The sequence below is a fragment of the Kryptolebias marmoratus genome, linkage group LG1 (genome assembly GCF_001649575.2).
Source record: "Kryptolebias marmoratus isolate JLee-2015 linkage group LG1, ASM164957v2, whole genome shotgun sequence".
Lineage (NCBI taxonomy): Eukaryota > Metazoa > Chordata > Actinopteri > Cyprinodontiformes > Rivulidae > Kryptolebias > Kryptolebias marmoratus.
The window spans coordinates 8,683,593-8,703,262 of NC_051430.1; the positions used below are offsets into that span (position 1 = coordinate 8,683,593).

A 19,670-nucleotide genomic window follows, 5' to 3' on the forward strand; every position below is an offset into this window, starting at 1 on the left:
ATTGACTCCAAAAGGTAATGAGTTGTAAGTGTGCATCCAGTGATTACTTTCTAAAAGTTTCATTAAAATCTGTCCAGTGGTTCATGAGATATTTTGTTAACAGGCAGACAGCGTTGACTCCAAACACTTAACGGCAAAACATAAAACTAATCTGTCAGCACTCAGCTGCTACACAGCAAATCTTAGGTCAGTTTATGTAAAATTTACTGTTTGAAGTCTGTATCAGCCATCTTGGATCAAGCTGACTGTAAAAGTTAATCTCTAGATATATATGCAAGGATTACTTTCTGCAAATTTCATGAAAAAAAAGTCCAGTAGGTCAAAAGACATTTTAGTAACATTAGTAACATACAGATGCACGTATACAAATGTAAAAACACAATGGTCGAAGGTAGACACTCCCCCCTCCCCCCACTAGGTCTGGTTTACACTGTTACAAATATAATAAGTTCTTTGTATCATTGCCGTTAGTAGGCACCATTCATTAAACATCATAAAAACTAGTAGCTGTGTCCTCATATTCTCTAACCAGAGTAGGTGTGGTGGGTGAATTGATCTCAGCCTGTTTCAATGTGCAGTTCTTCGCAACATACAAACTTCACTGTATCTCTGCGCAAAGATTAAAAAATAATTTTGGAAGAGAAGCTGTACATGATTGAAGGGTGCCGAGTTGGTATGTAAAAATTTTAAACATTTTTGTGAGTGGAAACAAGCTTGCAACATACATGCACAGATGGTACTGATGCACACACTTACCCACGCAGGTACAGGTGGGGAAGTCTGTCTGTTGGTCCTTGGAGGGAGTATCCAACAAGTTCTTGGTTGGTGTGTCCAAGTAGCGCAAAGGGGAATCTAGGAAGCCTTTGAGTGAAGGGGAAGAGTGAAGACCGTCCTTCGTTGGTGTGCCCTCTTCAGAAAAGCAGGTGGTAGATAGTACTGCTAAATCCCCCGAAGCTTCAAATTTAAAGCGTTTAGGCAGCGGAGAGTCTTGCATGCTAAATGTATTCTCCAAAACTCTGGGTGGCTGCTGTTTGTCCAAAGTGGTCTCCTTGTGCAGAGAAGCATCAACAGACTCTTCCTGTTGCATTTCCATGGCGCTCTCTGTGTTTGGCTGGCTCATAGTTGTTTCGCTTTGAGTACCTGACTCATTCTTGTTGACAACCATCTCCTGATCATCAGAATGAGGTGTGGGGTTGGCTTTAATGGTGGGAACTGAGGGAACTGACTGGGAGGCATGGGATGATGTAGAGCTGAGGTCTTGAGGACTGATTACACATTGATTCCCTGGCTTAGGGCCTGGAGCGATCCCCTCCTTGGGCTGACTCGCAGATGTGTCAGGAGCTGGGTCTCCAAATTCAGCCTCAAACTGGCGGATTAGTTCTTCAAACTTTGGATCTATGTTGATGAGACTTTGTAACTGTGAAGTGTTGGATGAAGATGTGGAGGTCACAGGTGTGGCGTTGCTGGTGTTACTGGAGGTCAGGCTCATGCCCGATTCTTCTGTTGGATTGAGGGCTGCAGGAGCCGTAGATAGAGACACAGGGTCCATGAGGGTTGGAGTGTGTTCTGATGAAACAGAAACTGTGGAAGAGGAAGTCATTGAGGTGTTGGAAATGGATACCTGAGATTGGGCTGGGGCAGGGAGACCTGCAACAGCAGCCTGAGTGGAGTTACTGAGGAGGGCCAGAGAGGGGAGGGGGCCTGCTTGCAGACTGTTTAGAGCTGGGAATCTGTCCATCACATGGACTGGTGGTTTTTGTACACTGATCTGAGCTTGAGGCAGGAAGGTTGGCATGGAGGCTTTCTGCTTGGTTTTCTTGATGATTATCTGTTTGGGTTTGGGGAGGGGAGGGCCCAAGAACACCCCACCTACTGATTTTATGACAGGAGATCCTTGGCTGCTTTTCTTCTTTTTGGGCTCCTTGGGTTCCTGCTTAACCGGCAGAAGCGGCAAACCTTCTGCGTCCACTTGTGGCCACCATTTTTTCAGGTTTTGGCAACCCATTGGTGCACGAGCGCCAGGTGCTCCAAAGCCAGAGGGGTGGCTCGAGAAGAGGTTCCTCCTGTAGTGAAGGTGGTGTTGCAGAGCTGCCTGAGTAGAGTGGCTGATGGCTGCTTGGCCAGGAGACATAGGATTACCAGGGTAGTGCTGACCTTGCTGTTGCCCATTAGAGAAACCATATTGTCCCATAGAGGCAGTGTGATGGTAATGTTCACCAGAGTCTGACTCTTGTTTTATTCTGGCCAGTGTTGGGCTGCCTTGCCCTTGAATTTCTCCATTCTGGTTCAAGCTGAGCTGCTGCGTGACTGGAAGCTTAAAAGGGGAATGTTTTAATTTACCACTGGTATCACCAAGCAGCTGTTTAAGCTCTGACATGGGGTCAGATTTATTGTGAGGTGAAGTAATAAAGTGAGACTGGGTTTCAGACTTCATATACATCCATGTATTCCTCTGTTCAAGTTCTCTTCCAGAGCTTTGCTGCCCCTGCTGAGGATTCGAAATGAAACCTGGAGGTTTTCCCTGATTTGGGAAAGGAGAGGTAGAGGATGGGAAAGGTGTAGCATGAGGTGGATAACCCTGGGACTGGGGTCTGTGGTGTTCACAAGATGAAGGAGCCTGCTGGTTGGTATGCAGACCTGGGGGGACAGATTGTGGGCGTGATGATGAGGCATTGGTTGGAGAGGATGGGATCAAACCATGAGCCATGTTCTCTGTGTGTTGTTGGCTATGGAAGTTGTTTCTGAATATGGTTTGGCCTAGAGAACTGACTGCTTGAGGACCAGAGCCAGATAACTGTGTCAGGGCATCTATGGCAATGGCTGCTTGAAGACTGATGTTTTTTTCTTTGACCATGGAAAGCACCTGGGGAGAGCACGGAATAGGAGGTTTGGAACAGGGCACTTGGTCTTTGCGAGGGCCTGGATTTACCACTTGCTGCTGGGAACATGAATTAGACATACGATGGGCACCATTCATCTGTTGGTAGTTCTGAGGGTGATGCTGCAAATTGGGTTGCTGTGAGTGTGGCGCACCATCAGCTACTTTGAGGGAGCCTTGACTTTCTCTAGTTGCCAATTTAATCTTCTTCTCCAGCCACTCAAGATAGTCGGGACAATCAGGCCCGTCACAATTGCAGTTGGGAGGCTTATGCCCATGTTTGGCTTGGCTTAGTGCTGTCTGTAAGATCTCAAGGTCTTCTGAAGGTTGGCAGTTTCCCTCAGGTGGCTCTGCAAAACCTCTTGAATGAGCCCCTCCAGCACCTGTCTCCTGGATGAATCTTTCGTACAACTGGGCCATATTAATTTGCACCAGGTGGCAAGAAGATGAGGAAGAAGGAGGCAGGGAGCTAGCAGTAACAGAAAAGGCCACCAGATTGTGGGCATCCTCCATGTCTGCATGGTGAACTGGTTTAGCAGGGGTTGGACCACCACTGCTGCTCCAACATGGTTGCTGCTGTTGGGTGTCACTGACCTTGCCGTGTCCTGACACCCAGCACTGCCTAGGGGGCACACTTCCTGCCCTCTGTTGTTCTGTTTCCATGGATGCCTCATCATCATTAGGATAGGGGCTCATCCCATTGGCCAACTCAAGGCTCAACGCGCCTTCCTGGAGGCGGTCATGTGAACCAATTTCCATCTGGCCTCCACTTCTGGGGCCATCCACTGAAGGGACTTTCTGAACAGTCTGAAAGACAAATGTGGAACAAAGTTAGTAAAATTCTAAAAACAAAAAAAAAGTTAATAAATCCAAGACATCAAAACATTACTAAAAACAATCAAAAGAGATAAAATAACTAAAACAAATGACTTGATGTTATGACTAATCATTATTTTTTATTTAACAAATATCATTTTTACATGTACTTGTCAGGGTGACAGCCAAGTAATACAGAGCTTCATTCCTTTCTTTCCAGTACTTATCCAGGGGTTCCCTCCAACCTCTCACACATTCATACAGCAGCATATTCTGCTTCAGGGTTTGATCAATAGAGGAAGGGAAAACCAAAGTAAATCTTTCAGTATGGAGTTATTTCACAACAGGGCAGGAATTGTGTCAGGTCTGTCACCTGTCCTACAATAGTTTCAGTTGTTTTACAATGAACACTGCACTCATCAGTTGGGCTATATGCAAAGCAGACAGTTGGGCTGAAAATATCACCTCTGGTGTAAAGAGACCATTTATGGCAGAGATGGGGTATAGAAGACAAGTTCAGTACCACTGCCTGTTTACTTACTTTTTCTTTTTATATATAAAAAAAAACATTTTAAAACTAGCTCTAATCACAGAACAGCTATCAGAACACAAGGTAGCTCAGGTGTTTAGAAAGAAACAAAACTAAGCATGGACCTGATGGATATGCAATGTTTTCCAACAACCCCAATCACATCTTTAAAAGGATTATTATCATCTTTGCTAATGAGGCAATTGTTGATGTTAACTAAACACAATGTCTGAATATTCAACGTGGCTCTCACTCAATCACTCATCTGCCCTGACATTACCACAATTGCACCTAAATTTCCTTGAGAAACAAAATCATAAACTTAAAATGATCCATTTATCTGCAGACAAAAATGTAATAGTAGGATATTGCATTACACCAGCCTGACAAAAACTGTTTTACCTTAGTGTATGTACAAATATAGGTTACCAACTTTTTGTTGTTGTTAAAGAGTAAAGGAACGTCTCATCTCTGCACAGCATGATTTAAACATTAGAGTTATTTAGTAATGACAGGATTAGCCATTCAGTGAGAGCATGAACTTCGTTCTGCTAGCAGAAACACTACATTTGATAAATATTTAAATTTGACAAAAAAAAAAGGGGGGGGAGTTCAGAAGAGCCGAATACTAAAAACAGAGTATGCTGGTGCAGGGATAATACAAAGTATGGTGTTTGTGGCCACAAAACATGCAACCAATATGACACATGAGAAAAATGATTGCACTAAACCACGCAGAAAAACTAAAAGAGTGAGAAAAAGTGAGGAGTGACTGGACCTCCATGGTCTCTCTTCAGCAGCTATCTTGACTGAGCTGAAACGTTTGAGCAGGGGGAGAAAATAAGTCACTCAGTTTGGTTTTTGTACTGTTTAATAACGAAGATTGTTAAATTTCGTACAACATTTGCAGAACTCCCTACATTGGTTGATTCATAAAATAGGTAAGGTCACTGTAATGAAAGACCGTGGACTCCTTTTCAAAATAGTGAAAGAGTTACAGAAACAAAGAGGAAAATTTGAGATTATTTCTATCTTTCTTTAGATAAATCAACAAATAATGTAATGAGCATAGGAAATCTTGAGCTGTTTTTAACGCCTTTTCAGAAGGAACTGTAATCACAAGCACATCAGTAAAGCCACATATCTCACTTCCCCTCCGTGTCAAAACAGTCACCACATACACTGAAATTAACAAACACCCTGTCTTAAATCACATGTTTAAAGAGCTCCATTGCTGTTTTACTGTAAAAGATATTTAAACGATCTGTCTACAAGACTATTTATCCAAATGGGCTTGATATGTTTAAGCCAACTGGGTTGCTTCAATTCACATGTAACTTTGAGATGAGATATTTCTTGCAAACAGTGTTCAGCCCAGGCTTGCACATCATAGATTAGAAATACCTTAGTCTAGAAGGACAGCAAACAAAGATAATTAAAGGGCAGGTCTAGAAATCATTGACAGAGTTCATGTTGTAGGTGTACAGAGTGATTCAACAAGCTCGATGACCCTTATAAAAAGAAAACAATGGCAGATTTGCTATGAAAAACAAACCACTCACATTGCTTTAGCCTTATTCCAAAAGACCAGCAGTCTGTATTACTGGCAATTTACTCTTAGTGTTTAGCAGTTATAGCCAACAAACTCTCAACTGTCAGCAATTAAACATTTTACACAATGCACTAACCCTAATGGCAAACTTTGATGTGCCAACATTTTTGTTTAAATGCTGAATTTCCCTGTTGGAAGACACAACACAAACAGAACTAGAATTGGGGGGTTGTCATATATATTTCTTTGTACACATATAAACACTAACCTTAAGCCTGCTGAAGGTCTCACACCCAAACATAACTGGGAAGTAATGTGGAGAAAGGTGAATCTCCTGGCAATTTCTCATTCCCACCCAAATTAAAAAAGACAAAAAAAAATAAAAAAAATTGGCTTCTGTGTGAGGATCTATCAGTGAATGATAGCAGAGGTGGGTCTGACGTGCAGCTTCCCTATCATTTGAATATTATTGAAATGAGCCTTTGAAGTGGCTAATTACCAGACAGGCAGTATGCTTGGGTCTTTTGAATCCACCTTCTGCAGTGGGTGTCTAATGGGGGGTCCTGAGCCGGAGAGGGGGGGGTAGCAAACAGCCGGCATGTCTTACGTGAGAGGCCCCATGTCTGTACTATCAGCGGCATTAGATGGGAAAGAGGAAGGAGGGGGTAGCAGTGTGCGGCAGTTATGAGAACTGCAGTGTGTTGAAACAGGGTGACTGCAACACTGCAACACCCAACATCCCACAACCGTGCAGTGTCAGTCACACTGACACTCTCCTTTCCTCTTTTTCTCACAGTTACGTACACAAAACAGTGACACAGAGACAGCTAAACTTTCAGAAATAATGGCCCACGCCAAGCCAGTGCAGAGAACAAAGCACACCACCACCAATGAAATAACAAGACGCCGAATGCTTATACAATCTGAGTTGTAATTCACAGGAAAAAAAGGACCGATGTACAGCTGTCAGAGATGAAAACTGCTGACACCTGCAGCAATTTTCACCTATCCCAGCGCCTCTGGCTGTTCGGGTCACGTGCCAAATATTTACACCATGACAGAGTTGAGTGTTGTGGTGTTATATTTGACTGTTTTACTCCATTTCACCCACAAACAGAAACATGTACTGGCTTGACCCAAGCGTACATCTAACCGGATCAGATCCTGTCAAACCTGGTAGACCAGATAAACCAGAAGCCCTTTAAACAAGGCGGCCAAGCTTGTGTGGGAGCGAAACAAGTGCAGCTTCTGACTGACGCTGCTCAGAAAATCTGGAGGGAAAAGTCAAGGCGGTGAAGGCTAGTTGCAGTGGCTCTGAGGGGGTTAAGTACAGCTTGTGAGTAGACAGCTGAACCTAAATCCCACACATACAACGCCACCCCATCCTCTCTCTCGTCCGCCTCCTTCTTCCCCCACCCCTTCCTTTGCCGCTGTGACGAGCAGGAACATGAAGCGGAGACCCTGCCAATATTAAGCCGGCTGAGAGCCTCGAGGTGGTCCGCGACATATACTTACGCCGTCCTAGACGTCCAGACGGAGCTGCCGGTTGAAAAGCAGAGAGATGGGCAGATAGAGAGGAGCATTAGAGCTGCTTGCCGGCACAGGGATCCATAAGCAATTCGTCCTCGCCCGGTTGTTTTCGTGGTTTATTCCTTGCCGTCTGTGCAGCGCACAGACACAACGAGCACTGAAGCACGCATTCACATGCGCGCACACGTCCAGCCGCGCACACAATCCACCACTTCCCCCCGGCACGGCACACACGTTTCGTATTCTCTTGGCTCTTCTTAAAGCCAAAGCTCTCTGTTCTCTGCTTTTTCCTTTCTCATTATCTATGTCTGCTCCTCCCTTCCCTTTTTCAATATCCTCTTTCTTTCACTTGACTACACATGCAGTCAGCTTCTCCTCGCAGCCCCCACCGTCCCCCCTCTCGCTCGCTCTCCCTCCCTCCCTCCTTTCCCCTCCCTCTCAAACACAGCCTCCCCCTCCATCTCCTCTCCTCTCTTTCGTCAGTGTGTGCAGAGCGAGAGGCCATTATCTGAGCCGCAGCGGGCACGTACAATGGAATGGAGGAGTGTGCAGTGAGCAGAAACACAGAGAGCAGTGGGGGATAGTCGCTGGTAGCAGCAACCTAGGAAACAGCTCAGTGCAGCAGAGCTCTTACCAATGAGAACACCTCTCTCTGGCTCTATCCACGCCCTTCAGCACTGCTGCATTTGATGGTGTTACCTTGCAGGCAACATGTATGTTTTGTTTCTCTGCAAGAGCTCCAAAATGACTATTTCGATAACGACCGACCTTCACTGCTTTCGAGGCGAAAACGGCAGCAGAACGAATAGACAGTCTCGGCTTGCAACGGAAAAGGGAAAAAGGAGCAAATAAAAGCAGTTTTTTCCCCCCGTCTTTTTGCCCACTGCAAATGCAATATTGCTGTTTCTTGCTACGATTCTGTGCGTCCTCTTTTGAGTGTCTAGATTCGGCTCGGTCCTGGGCCAAAGCCGACGCCGCCAATAATGGCTCGTCAATCTCCGTTTCTCCTTTTCCTTCACATTCATACCTCTTCCTTTATTTCTCGCTCGAAATAATACCTGTGGCTGATAAACAAATCCTACAGCGAGGCTACAAACACTACAGGGCTGACAGATAGCGAGGGAGTCGACTTGCTGATGGTGTTGCTGGCCCATCCTCAAAGATCCCAAAGGGCGCAGTTGAGGTGGAAGGTTTCAGACTGCAGTCAGCTGTGACTCAACCGATGTAAGACCACTCGTCAGAACTCTGCAATGCCAATTTGCTCGTCGACGCCGGCAAAAGAAAACAGAAGCCCGATGAGGACGATACACAAAGAGCGAGCGTGTGGAGGGAATGAAGAGGGAACGGGCGATGACACTCCGACAACAGCGAGCAGGGGGAACAGGATGACAACACTGCACAGGGAAGAAAACAAGAGGGAGAAGAGTTGTTCGGTAACTGGATGGAAGATCTTCACACAGATAAAGGATCGGCAACTTGTCCGAAAACAAAGATGGCAGCCTCTGAAAATCTGCCCATTACATTTGTGTAGAATGACAACACGGAGCCTCTGTTCTCCCTCGCCTGTCCACCAGCTTACGATAATGTACTCTTGTTATTCTCTCCTCACCCATGTTCTGCCTTAGCGTCTCTGCCATTATCATTATCAGCCTCGTCTTCAGCGCTGGATGTTTCCTCTTGCTCACTTGCTGGCTGACGGGCCTTGTGGTCCTCTCTTCTCTCCTACATCGCTGGACTTTTGGAAGTAGGTTTAACCAGGAAGAAAACGTGGATGAAAGAGAGGGAACGTGGCTGTCTCACCAATGCAGATCGATGTGAGCTCTTGCGTTGCACTTTTCTCTTGTATTACTGAGCGTGTGTGAGCTACACTCTGCTATAACCAGATTAACTTCCCTAGCCGCTCTCTGCTTCACATATTTAGGCTTTTCCCTGTTCCTCTTGCTCTCACTTGATCTGTTTTTTCCTCCAATCTTGCCTCCCTCGATCAGTTCCCTCTGTCCCCGTTTCCTGAGCCTGTCCTAGAACAGCGTTACGGCTCCAACACTTTTCTGACGCGCCCGCTCTAAGCTGTGCACTGTCTGTCTCGATGTTGCCACACATATTCGTATAAACACACACAGATGAGCGTTCGAACCCAAAGAGAAACACGGTGCAGCCGAAACTGTTTAAGGGAAGGAGAGGAGACGTAAGAGCACTGGGTCACGTGATGAGCGAGCGCCAATCAGCGAGAGGGAAAGCAGGGAGGAAGAGAGGAAGGAAACACATGCGGCGATGACGTCGCTGCCTCGTCAACATCAGTGTCTCCCACCAGGATTTCTGCCTCCACCACTGGGTGGGCACGTGGGACATACAGCCCACTTAACTATCACCAACTCCATGCACGCCAACGAACTCTTGACTACATCCTGGCTTGTGCTCACTCACTCCCTCAGCTGCAGTGACACAGTGTTTTTACCCCAAGGCTTGCCTTAACCCCTGAATCACATGCTCTCCACCCAGAGTCCTTCAAGTACACTGAATACAAGCGGTCCTTTTTCAGTCCTTGAATACTGCACTTTTATCTGAAGTTTGTCCTTCATAGTATAACAACAAATAAAAACATGCACAACAGTTTAGCTAAGTGGATCACATTGTACGCCTGTAGGACGGATTAAAAACCTCCAAAACAGCCCCGGTCATAATCTTTAGAAAAGACAATGGGACATTGAAAAGCTCGACTCTGCCACGGTTCATGGTTCACGTACAAAAACTAAACAAAACTAAACATCAGCATAAAAAAATGGCGCCTCGGAGGTCACAAAGACGAACCTCTTTTCACGAACGCAGGGTCACCAAAAAACATGAAATCGTCTCAAAACAGGTGACAAATAGAGCTTTTTCCATGAAATCCAGCACGACTTCCAGAGTTCTTCAATAGCATGTGAGCGTGTTTTTTGTATGTGCAGCTGAAGGGGCAGGACTCCATGAAAAATAAAACTTAGATAGTTTGGGTAACTACACAGTCTTATACTGTAGGTTTTAATACAATTTGTGATTTTTTTCTTAACTTTAACTCAATAAATGTGAAATGTAAGTATGTTTAGCATTAGCTATCTAACTTTAAACGTGTAATTATCACCTGTGACCATGCATGGCGGGCAGTCATGTAACTCAAAGTAATCTTTGAATCTACAACTTATTAACTCTTGAAGTCAACCTGATTCATGAGTAAAGCGATTTTAGTAAACACAAACATGTCCATATCTCAGTCAATTTTACAAATACTGAGCTAAAAATGATGTGGTGGTGGTAGCTGAGAGTCATCAACAACAAGTACTTTGTTTAAAACTGACCTGAAGACTGAGCAGCGATAAACGGCAAAAATAACACATAAACAAAGATATGGCAGCTACAGAAGACATGGAAGAGATTCAGCAGTCACTAAAGTTCATGTCAGAGGAGCTGACAAAGTAAACATCGCAACAGGAGCATTTGCTCAAAGTTATAAATGAAGTTAAGTCACTACAAACGATGCTGACAGAAAGGGATAAGAAGACCGCTTTGCTCAAAGAGAGAATCGGCAAACTGGAACAATATACGCAGAGAGAGGACTTATTGATTACAGGTATGGAAACTCGACACCCAACGTACGCCAGAGCGACAGCTAATGCGGATACAACAGAGGACGCACCGAGCTAAGAACTGTTGTCTCTGGAGCAACAGGTGGTGGGCTATCTCCAGAGTCATGACATAAACATTCAAAGGGAGGAACTCTGAGAAATCCAGACCTGCTATTATAGTCCGATTCATCAGCAGGAAACAGAGGAATGACGTCTTAATGCAAGCAAAAAATCTGAAGGGAACAAACGTGCTTATAAACGAACATTTAACAAAAAAGAATGGGTATATTGCAAGAGAAGCGAGGAGGCTAAGAAACCAGAACAAAAATTTTTGGAACATGGACTAGGAATGGGAATGTATGGATTTGAGATCAACCTGGGGCTGTGAAGATAATAAAAGCCATGACAGAACTTGATAAGCATACAAAGGGGAAGATTCAGGAGGATGAAGCGTAACTAAAAAGGAACAGGTAGTCTAAGGACAGAGGGCCACGAGAGGAACCAGGTCAGATACACATATTAAATGGACTAATACATTTCCTCATGGACAAACCGATGAACACACTTGATGAAAGTAAAATAAGGTTTATGATTTAGGGAAGCATGTTGACTACAATGTATTTATTCCTGTAATTGATGAATGTAAATATTATACAGAGGAAATATTTAATAACATAACAGGTCCTGTGTTGGACAGAGCACTGTCTATCTTTCATTTCAACGGTCACAGTTTAAACGACAATCTAGTTAAAATAACTGATTACTTAACTCAGTAAAAGTTTTAATGTAATTTCGGTATCAGAGACTTGGTTAAAGGAAACCAATCTAAATGAAGTTCAGATTGATGGCTATCAATTGTATTTATGCACACAGAATTGATTAAAGGGGAGGTGCAGTTGCTTGACTATATGACAACTTTTGTTAATAACATTATGGAAATGGTTACAGTAGAAATAATCAATGACATAGGTAAAAATATTATTATTACTTGTCTTTATAGAAAACCGGGGTTTTGTGTAAAACAGTTTGTAAGCGTTTTTGCGCTCAGTAATTATATGTTTTATCTTTTGACACAGTTTGACACAAGACACAGTAGCAATCAAGCACCTTTTAGATACAACTGATACCAGACAGTTTAAACTTTGTGGCTAGTTGCGCCTTATTCCTAATACAATAAATCTGACTGAGCTGAACTGAAGTGGATTTTATTCGGGCTGAACATTTCGTATATAAACTCGAGTTGTTTACTTCTTCTGCGTGTTGTCCTGGGATGACTTTTTGTGAATCGGCACTATGTAAAGAAACCGTGCTGAATTACAGAAAGTCTGGTTGACTCAAACACATGGGCTCCGGGATGATTCATATTCATCAGCATCGGAGTAGGTGTTATTTCACATAAAACATTACTCAACAGTTCTGGTGTTTACCACAATCTGGTTTGGTTATCGCAGCAAATCAAAAAAAAAAAAAAACAACTGAAATTAATCACAGAAATAAATGAGCAAAAGGGAGACCAGAGTTTGCTCATTTTTACGGTGTTTCATCTTTAAGGTGTGTAAAAGCAAACAACCCGGCTGTTTCCCACACCTCCTTAATCGTTAACTAACGTAATTTCTGACTATTGATATTGCACCTAACATTAGCCTGTAGCCAAGACCTGGAGATGATTAATGAAGAGAAGAATGACCTCTTTAACTCTTAAGTGAAAATGAAATCACACTTACGGTAACTGTGCTGTAACCCGGCATTGAGAGAAAGTGAGCAGCAGGCGCGGCAGAGACTCCTAATCTTCCACCGATCATCTCAACTAACCGTGTAGTCAAACTGTCATCCAAATGAGTCGTTTCACGCCCTCGGCTCTCTGTTTCTCTCTGTTCCTCTTTCTCTTCATCTCTCTCACTCCGCTGCCTCGCTCTTGTCGTTTCTCAGCAGCGCGGAGGAAAGGTCTTGGTTGTAGGAGGGATGACTGACAACAGGAGTCCATCCTCAGCCGTGTGTGTTGAGAGTCGCGTATGACTAAGCCTGAGTCATCTTTGTCTTTCCTTCGCAACTAAATCCTGACACAAACCCTCACGTACCGAAAGGAGCCTTTGAAATGTTAGCAGCACATCACCGGTGGAAGCTTGGTGAATATGTAACACATACACAGAAAAAAAAAACACTATAAAACTTTATTTTTCTTTTTGACATGTTCTTACTTTTCACCATTAACCATCTGAATATCAATTTAAACATAAATATTTTCCTGAGAGTTTAAAACCAGCTGACAGAAACGTAAGAGTCATGCCATGAGGGTTATCCTGTCAGCTGACACCTTTCTCCCGTCTAACTCCGTCTACCCCCAACCCCGACCACAGTGTCCTGCAGCCACGCAGCATCAAGGTCATCTGCTCTGTTACCGTTCCTGCATCCTCTCTCTTTATCTCACTCCCTCTCCCGTGTGCGCGCCTGCAGCATGCCCTCTCATTTCTCTCGTGCGCGTGAAGGCTCCCGCTAATGCACGCTCCGTCAATAAATGCAGAGGCAAGCTTAATGATTTTCCTCCACACATGCAGCACAGCCCAGCGAGGGAACAAAGTGATGGATTGTTCGCCGAGGGTCACTGGGTTTACTGGTGGGTGGGACGAGAGGGCTGAAGGGCAACGGGAGGTTTAAAAATAGTAGGAGCAACACGAAGTCTTCTCCGCGTTACTGAACAAATAAGAGATTTACTACGTGTTACCATGATCTGTAACCCTAACCGTAACTGTTTTTCTTTGCCTGTTTCTCTTCTTTTTTTTTCCCCCTCCTTGCAGCTGCCAGGCTGAGTCGGTGTAAGGTTCAAGGAGTGTTTGGGTGTGGATCGTAGCGCCGCCTCGTTGAGCTGGGCATCCAGTCTGAGTCATAACTCCTGACATTCGGCACGTGCAAGTCAGCACGATTCGCTCAGCTGAGGCGAGTCCGCACCTCCAACCCCGCCCCCCTCCTCTTCCCGAACCCCTCACACTGTACTCCTCACAAAGGGAGAGAAGGGAGGAGTGGTTTGGGGAGGTGGGTGGGAGGGGAGGGGAGGAGACAACAACAAAAAAAAAAAAATTGGAAAGGTGATGATAGGTGGGGAGGCCGTTTGGGTGGAGCTGCAAAAAGGAAAGAGGACTGAGAGATGGATGGGGGGGTTTAGGAGGTTGCTCTTTGTGCTTGAGATTTAGGAAATAGAAAAGGGGGAAGCAAACCCAGAGTAGATCAGTTCTGATGGGGAACACTGGATCCGAGACAAAGAAAAAACGAACAGACAGAGGGGGAAACAGATGGAGTTTACAACAACAAAAAGTACACTCTGTACCTGCCGGCCCGATGTGTACCGAGTCATAAACAAGAGCAGAGCTGTAAATTCTCACTGTGGACAAGGACGTGTGCATTTATACCACACAGTAAGCCGTGGAGAGTTTATCAGAGAAGGTTACATGGTGCGTTTTGACGGACAATATTTTGAGTCTAAATCAGAAGTTTCTCAGAGGAAAATTAAAAAAAAAGAGAAGCCTCCCTCAGGCCCGCACAGTGGCTGGTTGCCAGTCCTGTCTCTCAGGACTGGGGCTAAGATTAGCTTCCCATATGTTCCAGTCAGGCATACCCAGACTAAAAGGGGCCAGTCCGCCACTTTGTTCTGTAAAGCTGCACACACACACACACACACACACACACATCTTTACAGCGATTCACAGCAGACAATGGTTTGGCGAGATCTCTGATTACTGAGTGAATGCATTTCTGAGCTAATAGCATTTTGGACTATTATACTCAGTCCAATTCTTCAGTATCCGAAGGCTCCATTTAAATAGACTTCAGCAATCAGGATTTTCAAGTGTGTGTTTCTATAGTACGTGATGAAGGCTCCAACAGCTGTTGCACTGTATTACATAAAACCTGGCAGCGTCTGGCAGCAGAGGGATTCGGGATTGTATAAACTGCGCGCCCAGTGGGAGCAGCAGAGCAGCCGCCAGAAGAGTGAGAGTTAAAGGGCCCGAGCAACAGCTGAGGGCTCCTCCCCCTTGTCTTTCCATTCATTTTTTATTAACTGCGGCACCAGGCGGCCGACGTCCTCCCTCCGACATCAAGCACAGGTACCGCGGCCAAAGGCGCCAACGTCCTGCCAGCCATAAGTCACCGCATCGAGCAGAATATTGATCCAGCTGCAGGACGGCTGCGGCCCAGCCGTGGACATGGCACACACAGAGTTGCGAGCAGAGCGGCAGGACAGACAATGCAAAAGTGGGTGCCTTTGCAAGACAAAAAAATTTACATGAGGGCAAAGTAAGCTGCTGGAGACTAAACGCGTCTTAGCATCACAGGCTACCCCAGGAATGGGACGGCTTGGAATGATTTGGCTTTCTTTGATAAAACAGAATCTTTCTAAAAGACAAGTTTATCAGACGAAAGCGTCCGGCTCCTGCTCAGTGTGCGTACAGGCCAGCAGTCAAGGTTTGTTTTTTAACCACAGACAACACAACTAACCTTGATCTTGAGCTTGAACTTTGTATTATTTCAGCGCTGACAGTGGAGAGTTTTTTAAAGTTATGTAAACAAGTTAAAGGGATAGTTTGATCATTCTTAAAGCGGCGTCCTGTCAGATAGTTCTCAGTAGTCATTAGTACCTTATCAGCCGTGACATCAGTCGCAGTCGTAGAGCATGAAGTATGTAGAAAACGTCTGATGTTTTCCTCCGGGCTAGGCTAACAGCTAGCCAAACAAGGGCTCTTTTTATATCGTCTTTCAGGCTTATGAAATGACTCTTTCTCAAAAACAACATACTGGACAGCTAATATTAAACTTCTGTTTTTGTAATTTGTTGCCGGTTTTCCCAGCTGAGCAACATGTGTGTAGTAGCACGAACATTGTTCGGTCGAAAAAAACTTGCAAGAAACTAAACAAGTGATGTCATGCGAAATTGTAGAGGTTTAATATCAGAATGTAGAGTTCTTTCACGCTGGTATGTCATTTCTAAGAAAGTTGTTTATAACTCTGAAAAACAAAATAAATTGAGCCTTGATTCAGCTGGCAGTTTGCCTAGCCTGGACAAAGACTTCTGCCCTTTTCTCCGTACTCCGTGCTCTGTGACCGATAAAGTACTAACTATCAAGAACTGTTTGTCAGAACATCACTTTAGGGACACGACGAAATAAAGGGTGAAAAATGAATACGAAATCTATCTTGAATTTTTGAAGGTGCTCCAGGCAAACCAAAAAAAGAACACAAAGATCCTTTGTGAAGACATGCGAGCACATCTTGTGACAAATTAAGCCCTTTTTTTTCTGTTTTTTTTTTTTATTTGCTGACTGTTACAAATCTTGAAATGCTTCACGTTTGTATCCTTAAACAGAGGCTTTTGAGTCAAGACAAGAGCAGTTTTTGGTTGAGATGACACTAGTGCCGGTGGGTAACCAAGACGGTGGTTCTTCGCTGAAGGAGTGGAAACCTTACAGAGCAGAAAATACATCGAAAGCTCACACTGAATGGAAGAGCTGATGTCAAACCCTCCACTTCCTGAGTCTGTACTCTACGGCAAACTGCTTACTACACAAACACACGCACACACCTCCCCACACGTGGAGCAAGCTAGCTGGTCATGTGACCGCCCCTTTAATGCCAGGCTAAAATTAAAGCAATGATGTCATCAGATATTCAGTGTTGCCACGGAAACTAGGTCAGCGTTAACTCTTTGCAAACGAGGCCGGGGATTCCAGACGCAAAACTACACGTATGATTAGCAGATATTCCACGTGGCGTCACGCGGTTGCTGCTCTGAGGGCCTCTGCTCTGCCGTTTCTCACCTGAGCGCTGCACGAAGTTCATGTATGAAGAGGAAATCCTGTGCATGGGCGGGGAAAGAGATAAAAAAAAAAAAATCATGCGAGTGCAGTCTGTCTGTCTTCTAACCTGTTGCGGTAACCCATTAAACACAGTTTTGTTTCCTGAATAGCAGAGAAATGTGAAATAAATCGTGCAAAGTTCCGCGGGGCTTCATTTTACCGGCATCTGTTCTCACACCATGTTTTTAGTGTTTGTTGAAGCTGTTGAGCAGGAGCTGAAAACACCAAATGATGCTGCGCAGCTGCTTATTTTAATTGTCAAAATGAATGCCCCCAACTTGTAGGGTGTATGCAGCGTTTATCTTTGTGCAACCAGGGAAATGGTTGTGTGGGAAACGGATCCTGATGAGGTAAACACTCCACCCAGGATGTGCACATCAGCCTTTAATAACAGGAGCTCCAGATAACCAAAAGGCTAAGAATGCCAACTTGTTAAAACACAGGAAAGAACACTTTATTGTAATAATTCCAGTTTATTCAAGATTATTATATATACTTTAAAATCAAAGGGCATTGTGCATATGGATGGGGATTAGGGTAGGCTTAGAGATAAGCTAGCTGGTCAAAGGACATAGCTGAAAATGAATGACTAACCTACATTTTTTATCCCTGGAGATATGCAAGTGAACATAAAAGCTGGTGTCAATTGTTATATAAAAGTTCCCATAATGCTTCCCTGTTCGTTTCATAGAAAGCCAACCAAAGCGTGCCATGTGAATACCCCTTTAATTCTGCCAACATCATGTTTCATTTGCAGCACTTCGTGAAGCTCCGCCGCCTGTCTGCGCTTTTTTTTTTTCTCACACGAGCTTGCGCGCCTGCCGGCGAACAGCAGTTCCCATCGACCACACGCCCAAGTTTTACTACGCCCAGCGATCACGCGCATATACGCATGCGTGACCCACTAACTTTCGCTCCCTTTACCTCATTTGACTCCAGAACCCAGGAGAAGCAGGACGGCCTCCCCTCGCTGGCTCCTGAGCCAGCGCGCAGGGTTTCCTCCTCCTCCCTCCTCCTTTCCCTGGTCTCTTGTATCTACACGCGCTTGGCTCTGGCACCAATCAGCGGGCAGCGTGGGACGCTTTAAACTGAGGATGTCGCCGCCTCATCACTGAGGCGCCTAGCTCAACACCGCCTTGGAGATAAAGTCGCTGGTTTAAAAACCGTCGGCAAGTGACACTCGGTTTGGAGAACGACCGTGGCGAAGGAGCTAATGCACCTGTATTGCAGCTCGAGGTGAAGTCAGGGCTAAAATAATGAGCGTTGGCGTTCGCTGCGGATAAATGACATCCCGGCAGCACAGCCGCTCACAGGCAAGCACACTTTTTCTCTGCGCAGTCACACAAATAAACCAAAACTACGATGCGTACACACACAGAAATGTAGAACCGGTTGCTACGTTGAGTAACATTAACCGTAAATAGAAAGCGCTAACAGCGAACAACCACAGCAACATGAGAAGAGATCCTGCAGATGGGGCAGGGAGGACAGAAATACACACAAACACAAACCCAGTGACCTCTCTTACCTCAGCTGCTACTTCTGGATGTCCTGAGCAGCCTTGACTGTTGCCTTCAAGGTATTCCACCTTCGCAGCCATTGAACGGAACAAGAGGAAGGGGGCAAGAGAAGGAGGCAAAGGGAGATGGGAGGGAGGGAGGAGGGGGGGAGAGAGAGAGAGATTAACAATCAATAGAACAATGCGACACGGGCCTGTTCAAAGAAAATGTGCCACCTTTATGTGGAAGCTTATCAACACGTACGCCATCCTACACGCCACCCCTTTATCATTCCTGGCATTCAAGAAGCAGCCGTGCTCGGAAATTTCTTTTCTTTGATTTGTGCTCAAATAGTGAGCCGGCATTTTTTTTTTTTTTTTCCTCCACTGCTGGAACAGCGAATGAGATTCAGTTTCGCTTATAGAATTATGTAATGTCTCCGTACAGAGCCGGCGCAGCTTTCAGATAGATGCATTTCACAAATCAGTATAAGACAGCTTTATTGCAGATGAATTTTGGCAAAGTGTGGACAAGTGTCGGTGAAGGAGGTTAGCATAAGATGAGACAGATGAACAGATAAAAAAAAAAAAAAATTAAAGGGATTGACTGTAGTAAAATAGTAGTAACAATAATAGCGAGCATCTTTTTTTTTGACACAGCATGTCCTCGTTGTTTTCATGGCCCCGGCTGTCTCGGTGTTAAATGATCTGTTTTGTCTCGAGCTGCTCCCCAGTCCTGCCAACCTTTACTCACACACACACACACGCACACAAACACACACCCTCCCCCCCAAATCCCCACCTCCACGCCCCCACCCACCTATCAATCCTAAAATAGTCTGGAGAGAGGAATATTTACCCTCCAAGCCTCGGAGCTGCCTCGGTTCGTACTCCTCAGTCCGCTCGCCGAATCCCCATCAGAGGACTCCGGCTCCCTGTCTCGTCCTCGCCCCCACCCCTCTGTCCCTTTCGTCTCTCTCCGAGTCTCCCCTCTCTTCCTTCTCGGTCTCTTTCTCGCTCTCGTCCGTGTTCCAGCGGCCCATTCAGGAAGCCATCTTGTGTTTTTAATCTGGTTTTACATGAGCCCTCGTACGCACGTTCTCTTTCTCTCTCTCTCTCTCTCTCTCTCCCGTCGCGCTTGCTCTCTCTCGAGCTTCCCCCCCTCCTCCCTCCCTCTTGCTCATATGCCAATAACTCTACCTCACACACACTCACACACAGAGGATTTTTTTTTTCTATGTGACCACTATCGCTCCTTCCTTCCTTCCTTCCAGTCCCTTTTTCTTCCTCTCCGCCCTCATATGTGATGTCCCCTCAACCGCCCCCTCCCCCCATATCTCTCTTCAAACATATACACTCATGAACTAATGTACACACACACACACACATAAGCGCACGGCGCTCGCCTGAGAGACGTCACAC

The 19,670-nt window shown here is 45.1% G+C and overlaps 1 protein-coding gene across 4 annotated transcripts in view; it reads right to left on the reverse strand.

Annotated features, from left to right (window-relative positions):
- Positions 1-19,321, reverse strand: part of tet3 (tet methylcytosine dioxygenase 3) — a 36,059-nt gene extending 16,738 nt beyond the window's left edge. Inside the window, exons 1-3 of one of the 4 annotated variants that reach the window (XM_017414628.3) lie at positions 19,108-19,321; positions 18,279-18,338; positions 757-3,685 (exon numbers count right to left, since the gene is read on the reverse strand). In XM_017414628.3, the coding sequence (XP_017270117.1) occupies positions 757-3,637 (2,881 nt within the window). In that variant the 5' untranslated portion in view covers positions 3,638-3,685; positions 18,279-18,338; positions 19,108-19,321. Of the gene's footprint in view, positions 1-756; positions 3,686-6,043; positions 7,188-7,290; positions 7,664-12,628; positions 12,977-18,278; positions 18,339-19,107 lie in introns of those variants that run through there. The other 3 variants (XM_025005593.2, XM_017414627.3, XM_037975446.1) reach the window with 3 other exon arrangements.
- Positions 19,322-19,670: the final 349 nt, after the last annotated feature.